Source organism: Nicotiana tabacum, chromosome 8 (genome assembly GCF_000715075.1).
Source record: "Nicotiana tabacum cultivar K326 chromosome 8, ASM71507v2, whole genome shotgun sequence".
Classification (NCBI taxonomy): domain Eukaryota; kingdom Viridiplantae; phylum Streptophyta; class Magnoliopsida; order Solanales; family Solanaceae; genus Nicotiana; species Nicotiana tabacum.
The window spans coordinates 4,209,475-4,217,077 of NC_134087.1; the positions used below are offsets into that span (position 1 = coordinate 4,209,475).

Genomic DNA, 7,603 nt, shown 5'->3' on the forward strand with positions numbered 1-7,603 from the left:
TTGACGTCTTGAAGCAAAAGAGAATTGAATGGATTTTGGTGTTTCTGTCAGAAAGACAGAAAATTGTTGAAGCAAAGGCACAAATGATATTTAGAAGCATTATATCCACTATATGAATTGTATAGAAGCAAAGGCATAAATGATATTTGGAGTATTATATCCACTATATGAATTGTGGAAGCTAAGACATATATCCACTATTCATTCTGCGGTTTAAGTTTGAATCCTTTTTTTTCATGATTGTGGTCATTGCATGTGATGTGAGGGAGTTTTTCTGTAAACATTTTATTTGGTTGGCATGCAACAGCGGTGAAAGGTTATTCTACGAGGCTAGAGGTGTCCTCAGTTCATGTTCGTTATACATCTGTTGGCAAATGCCCCTAATCATTGCAGCATATAAGCTCCCGTTACGCGCGAGGTCTAGGGAAGGGCCGGATCACAAGAGCGTATATCTTGCATTTCTGCAATAGGTTGTTTCCATAGCTCGAATTCATGACCTTCTGATCACATGACAGTAACTTTACCAGTTACGCCCAGACTCTCCTTCAGTTTATGACAACAATAAGAAACCAAGTGTGATTCTACAAGTGGAGTTTGAGGGGTAGTGTGTACACAGATCTTACCCTTATCTTGTAAAGATAGAGAAGTTTCTGGTAGACCCTCGGCTCAAGGAAAATATAGTCACAACAGTGTTAGAAAGATTGGCACTAGTCTTTTGAGCCGAACCGAGCTCGAGTGGGTTCCAACTGAACTTACTACAGAACATATTTAAGTCTAATTTAGCCGAGATTGTTATAGTACCGAGCTGAGTAGAGCATGAGACCATAAGATTTCAATTTTTCATTTACATTTTTAATCTCTCTGCCTAATCAAATTGTGATATAAACTAAATCGAACTAAATCGGGAGTAGTAAAAAACATAAAAAAAGAAAAAAAGAAAAAAGTATTAGCGCATCTCATAGGGGATTCTTGTAAAAGTATCCCAAAATATATTTTTTCCTAGCCGGTACAAGTATATATATATATATATATATATATATATATATCCCCTAAATTATTGGAAAAGGTTTAAAAATACCTTTTATCCACTTATTGGGCTAAAAATACCCCTCCATCCTCCTTTTTGGTTCACTTATGCCCTTTGACCGTTAGATCAATGCTGAATTAAAAATAATTATTATTCTTTTTGTAAAACTTTAAAAAAATATTTTGCAAAATATTTTCGTTTTTTTAAACTAATGCACCAGTAGTCCACTAATTTAGTAAAGTCTTCTTCTTTTTTTTTCAATTTTTGCAAAAACCAATTCAGTTTTTACAAAAAAAAAAAAAATCAGTTTTTTAAAGCATTTTTTTTTCTAAAAACTGAAAAAAAATGTTTCTAATAAAATATTTTCGTTTTTTAAAAACTGAAAAAAATATTTTCAACAAAATATTTTCGTTTTTAAAAAATACTTTGTTTCAATTTTTTTTTTCTGTTTTTACAAAAAAAAAATCAGTTTTTACAAATAAAATGCTTTAAAAAAACTGGAAAAAAATATGGTTTTGTAAAATCTGAATTGTTTTTGGTAAAAACTAAAAAACATAAATAAGAAGACTTTACTAAATTAGTGGACTATTGGTGCATTCGTTTAAAAAAATGAAAATATTTTGCAAATATTTTTTTTAAGCTTTACAAAAAGAATAATAATTATTTTTAATTTAGCATTGACCTAACGATCAAAGGGCATAAGTGAACCAAAAAAGTGAATGAAGGGGTATTTTTAGCCTAATAGGTGGATGAAGAATTTTTTTTAAACCTTTTCTTATAATTTAGGGGCATTTTGAACCTTTTCCGGTTGTTATGTGGGTTAATTCTTCTAAGTAGTACAGTCTTCAAAGGTTAGATTCTGGCCCATACCAACTTTATCGTTGCTAGAAACGGAAATTCCGAAGAACAATCCAATCAACAAGTAAATACTAATAGCCTGTTTGGCCAAAGTACTTTTTTTTTTTTTTTTGCCAAAAACATTTTTTTTGAGAAGCATTTTGAGAAAAATATACTTAGAAGCAGTTTTTTAAAGCTTGGTCAAACACTAATTGGTGCAGAAGTGCTTTTCAAACTAATTAATCAAACACAAACTGTTTTTCACCAAAATTATTTTGAGAAAAACACTTCTCAAAATAAGCTTATTTTAGTGCGAAACTTGTTATAAATAGGAGTACGAATTTCGGGAAAACAATCCACTTAACAACGGTAATATTTTCGAATTCAAACTTATATTTGAATGGTAATTTCGTAATCACAGAAACCAGCCACAACGAAAGCTCTAAGCATCATCAACAACTCAAAAGATGGATTACGAACAACAACAGTACGATAATGTACTAGCAGACGGCGACAGTGAGTACGACGATTCCGATGATTCACAAGAGGACCCAACTTTTGACGTTCTTGAGGAGACAAGATCCAGTCTTTCAAAACTCTCTATCAATAAACACAAATACAAGGATATGTCTGCTAGGTAAAATATTTTGATTCTGCAAATCCATTTTTAGGGTTTTCTTACGAAAATGGCAATGATAAGTGCAGGTGTTTGATATTTGAGATACATTTGATATCGTTACGACATGTAGGCGTAATGTTTCTAAGGCTATGGACGAATGCATTGAGGGAGAGCAGGACGTGGAAAAGATGGTGCCGGAGCTTGATGAAAAAGATCAGAAAAGTTATGAAACTGTTCAGAAAATAATCAAAGGTGTTAATAACATTTGTATTATTTTTGTTTTTACTTGCTATATATGGTAGCTTATAAATATTTAGGACCATTAAGTTTTGCTGATTATTGGTAGAATAAATACACCTTTAATAACCAGCAGAGTGGTTGTCTAGTGTACAACAACAACAACATACCTAGTATATTCTCACAGTGTGAGTTCTTGGGAGGGTAATATGTACGCTGACCTTACTCCCTCCCCCAACCTTGTGGAGGTAGAGAGAGTGATTGTCTAGTGTGTATTTTCAGAAGTCCCTTTTTTATGGAAGTTAATTTCTTAAGTATATGCCTCTTTATTTAAGTATGCATTTACATGATCGTTGATAATTCATATAGTCAACCCCAACGTGTTTGGGATTGAGGTGTAGCTGTTGTTGTATCTATTAAGACACAACCCCTTGCAAAGACATGGTTATTCATGAAAAGTTTGTCTTCATTGGTATATACATAGAAAGACCATATGACCTTTTTTCTATAATGTTGCAGTTCCTTCTTTCAGAAAGAAGTAAATATTCAATCTTTAGAATGAGATAACTAGAATTTTTTCGACATTGCTAGCTCTAGGACTTACAATTTGTATGTATCGATCATCATCCCATTTTCTGCAACATTACAATGATTGTGTATCTTTATTTAGGATTTTGTTTTTTACTCTGTATGAGCTTATTGGTCTCTGCTCACTTGGTGGCAGCTGGTCAGATTGAGAAATTGAAAGTGGAGCAATGTAAGGTTTACCTTAGGAAACATGGGCTGAGATTGACGGGGAGCAAAGATGTACTAATTCAGCGCATTAAAGAGCATACTGAGTAATTTCCGTCTTTGTGTTTATTCTGGCTTTGCTTTTTTATCTCTCAAACCACTATGCCTAAAGCAAGTTCTATTGTACTTCAGTATCGTTGATGGTCATGGCGAGGAGAAGTATCCCCCGTCTAGTTTTATATTGAACTGCAAAGGTACCAATTATTCCTTATCCCTCTTTGAATAAAATGTTTAAGTGGACGCACAGTTTTATTGTAGCAAAGGTCTACTACAATCATTAGCCATACGAGATAGCCAAGGAAAGGTGTATGTATCTCTTGAAAAGTTGTTGTTATTATAACCAACATAGCTTTTACCCTGTGTTTGTGTATAGTTCAGTAACGAATTGGATTTTTGTATATTCTAATTGTCATCTATACTATCTTTATAATGCAGGGGATGCATGCACTGGGGATGTTGTTATGTTTGAACAAAATGTATATGAAATGTAAGATGCTTTTGACTCTAATAAGTTGTACTAGTATGCATCTTTTAGTCTTCGTTATGCACCTATAGACTGAAAAGCTTGTGGAAGATGTCAAGTATACTTCTCTTGAATTCCCTCTTAGACATTGTTGAGGGAGCAGTATTATATGTGCATTTACTTAGTAGGTTCATGATTGTGGTTCATCAGGTTCAGCATTGCATCCAGGAGTGCTACTGGTCCTCCCTGTGGTACAAGGATAGTTGCAGGGCGGATTGTGAAAGAGAGCTATGGTGCGAAAAAGCAGCAACATACCTTTACGGTGAGTTTAAAAAGCAATCAATTTTAGATTGAGCGCACTGGAGAAGTTATTTTTTGCAACTAAAGTTCTTTGTAGATAACAACAATTATGTGACTAACCTTTTTGGTTTTCAGTTCTTTTTATTTTTCTTTGATTATATTTACACTTTTTTGCATTGTTTCATCTTTTTTGTTTCATATTAAGATTCTTCTTACTATTGGTCAGGTTGAGGTATTGTGGAGTAAAGGGGAGAAACCGCTGCCTCCACTGCATCCTCTCCTCATTAAGGGCAGAAACCTCTATAGATTGAAAACATTGCGACAGGTTTGCTGAAGAGTACTAAGAATTTCTGTTGCTTGTGCTTATTCCTGTAGCATATGCTAATTAAGCTTATACTCGATTTGAAGAAATGGGACAATGAAGCAGAAAGGCAGAAAATTTTATCAGAAAAGCACACCAGAGGTTCTGTTGCTCGGTCTAACAGGGAAGCACGTGTCCAAGAAAAGGAAATGCGAAAGATGCGAACGGAAAATAGGTACCATGAATATTTTGGATCATTCTGAAAAGTAGATTGGTAGAATGAACTATACCAGCTTCACATGATTTGAACATTGAATCATTTTAGTGATGCCTATAAATGAAGTTTCTTTTAACTGTAACTCTGCATATCCCAGGGTAAACACGGATTACAAGGAGAAAAAAACAGAAGCTGGGAATAAAGGTAGGATGCCACATCATACCTTAAGCACAGAACACCAAAACAACAGAGTACACAGTAAAGGGAAACCAATGCATTCTCTCCCAACGAACTCAGTCAAAACGACAGATCAGCCTCAGGTAGAGGTGGACAAGGGACAAAAAGATGAAAAGGAATACAGAAATGTCATACAGGAAAATGTCTTCTCTAGAAAAAATTGGCCAGAAGAAAGGCCTCATCAGAGGCAGCCTTTGACTAATGTGAACCTGAACACTAATGGCTTCGGAAATGGCGTCAATTCCAATCCTTCAAAGAGTCCATTAAGAATGCCTTACTCCAGTACGCATATGCCAATGTGGAGAAGCTCTAACAATGGAGGTTATGTGAACAGCAATAACAGTCCATTAAGAATGCACAACTCTAATGCGCATGTTCCAATGTGGAGGGGCTATCATGATGGGGGTTACAACAACTGCAATACTAGTAGAAGTCCATTGCGAGGACATGGTCATACCTATACCAATAGTCATTCACAAAATATGAACTATAGATCTCCACAGAGAACTGAGCACTGGCAAGCAAGGAATGGTTGGTGTAACGCTGGAGCAGTGGAGCGTCCATTTCAAGGACAGCACGAGGAACAAAAGAGGCCTTGCCGCTTTTATGCTCAAGGAAGATGCTACTATGGTCATAGTTGCAGGTACTTGCATGATTCTGTAGATACTTAAACATTCAAGTGAAAGAGCAGCGAGTAAGCTTTGTGAGATCTTCACAGAGCCACTATTTTGGGTGACAAGACTTTTGTCTCAGGGATAGAACCATTCATTGTTCACAAAAAGATTGAAGAACAAATTGTTCTGATTTTGTTAAACATTTTCTTCTATTTGCGCAATGTGCAAAACGAAGTCTCAAGCTTGAATAGAAAAGGTGTGGTAAGTTGATGACCACTATGATTGTCTGAATTCTAAATTTGTCATGACATAAATTTTTATTAATTTGGAAATGAAGCTTAGTAAATTGATATAATTGAGTTGTCATTTTCTAGTACAGCTGTATAGAAATCACCAGGACTTTGCCTGCCAGATTCTGGGATAATTTTAGATGCCTTGCAGAAATATTGTTCAATCAATAAAAAGGGAGATGTGGTAAGTTGACGAGTATAAGAGTACTAAATTCGTCGATAAATTGATACAATTGAGTAACATAAATTGATACAATTGAGTTATTTCTTGGACAACCATACAGAAATCAACCAACATTAGCACCAGAAGTTTTGCCCTCCAGATTCTGGGATCAGCTTAGATGCTTTAAGAATTGTTGTTCTGTTCTTAACTTTTACTAGCGAGGTTTGCACCTAATAAAAGTTTTGTGATTCAAAGGTCTTAGATCCATCACGAGGTGGTTGAAATCAGTATCCACTTAGGACAGGTTTTGGTTTGTAGGATTCAACGGGAGAAATTGACAAGATTTAGGGTGTGTTTGGTATAACGGAAAATGTTTTCCGTGAAAATGTTTTCTCGGAAAACAAGTACTAATTTTATTCTTTTTCCGGTGTTTGGTACGCAAATTAAGGAAAATGACTTCTCAAGAGTATTGATAAATAATTTAGATATAATAAACATGAAGCCATAAACTTTCAAACCAACAACCTTCCGAACCCACAAATTTCATAAACTTTCAAACCGCTAAACTTTCGAAGCCGCGGAATTTCGAACCCGTAAACTTTATAATTTCTAAACACGTAAACTTCCAAACACATAAACCTCCGAACTCATAACTTTGGAACTTGTAAAATTTTGAACCTTTAAACCGATAAATAAAAAAATTAAAACTGAAAGATATATCCGCGCAGGGGGAGGGGGTGGGTAATGGGTGGTGCAGAAAAATAAAAAATAGAAATTTGAAATTGCAAAAAAAAAATTAAGGTAAAAATTTTTTTTTGCGGGGGGAGGGAATGGAGGGGTAATAGGGTGGGTGGTAACGGAAAAACTAAAATTTGAAAAAAAAAAACTTTTTTGGAGAGAGGGGGTGGGGTGGGTTGGTGAGGGTTGAGAAGGAGTTTTGGAAAATGTTTTCCTTTTCTTGATAAGGAAAATGAATTCATAATTCAAATATTTTCCAAAAAATATTTTTCTTCATGCCAAACACATCCTTAAAGTGAAAAAAGAATGTCTAGATTCAAATACTACTAAATTTAAGAAACAAAGTCAAAGCAATACATAACAAATATGAATAAACTTATATGCAAAGACACAAGCAATACCTACATGTACCCAATTATTCCATAGTTTGGCATATTCCATACGACCACAGCTGACAAACAGGTTCCTAATCTTATCTGAGAACTAGTGAATTCATCCCTGCGACGGTAAGAGAAGAACTAATTATCTTTTTCTAACGTACGAATTAAAATAATTAGTTTTTTAAAATTAGTTTTTTAAATTCAAATATGTAGTTTAGTTTCAAGTCTTAGGGTGTGTTTGGTATAACGGAAAATATTTTCCGTGGAAAATAAGTAGTAATCTTATTTATTTTTTGGTGTTTGTTATGCAAATTAAGGAAAATGACTTCTCAAGAATATTCATAAATAATTTAAATATAATAAACATGAAGCCATAAACTTTCAAACC

At 34.4% G+C, this 7,603-nt stretch overlaps 1 protein-coding gene across 1 annotated transcript; it reads left to right on the forward strand.

Annotated features, from left to right (window-relative positions):
• Window positions 1-2,110: 2,110 nt before the first annotated feature.
• Window positions 2,111-5,976, forward strand: LOC107828183 (uncharacterized). The gene is made up of 9 exons (XM_016655453.2): window positions 2,111-2,501; window positions 2,614-2,735; window positions 3,445-3,559; window positions 3,645-3,706; window positions 3,948-3,999; window positions 4,186-4,297; window positions 4,502-4,600; window positions 4,684-4,811; window positions 4,951-5,976. The coding sequence occupies exons 1-9, from the start codon at window positions 2,332-2,334 to the stop codon at window positions 5,699-5,701; spliced, it is 1,611 nt and encodes a 536-aa protein (XP_016510939.1). The 5' UTR covers window positions 2,111-2,331; the 3' UTR covers window positions 5,702-5,976.
• Window positions 5,977-7,603: the final 1,627 nt, after the last annotated feature.

Bases quoted from the DNA above. Each gene is read 5' to 3' on its own strand.
- LOC107828183 (XM_016655453.2), top strand. From the start codon at position 2,332: ATGGATTACGAACAACAACAGTACGATAATGTACTAGCAGACGGCGAC. The intron at 2,502-2,613 runs GTAAAATATTTT...TACGACATGTAG, and splicing joins TACAAGGATATGTCTGCTAG to GCGTAATGTTTCTAAGGCTA. The intron at 4,298-4,501 runs GTGAGTTTAAAA...ACTATTGGTCAG, and splicing joins AGCAGCAACATACCTTTACG to GTTGAGGTATTGTGGAGTAA.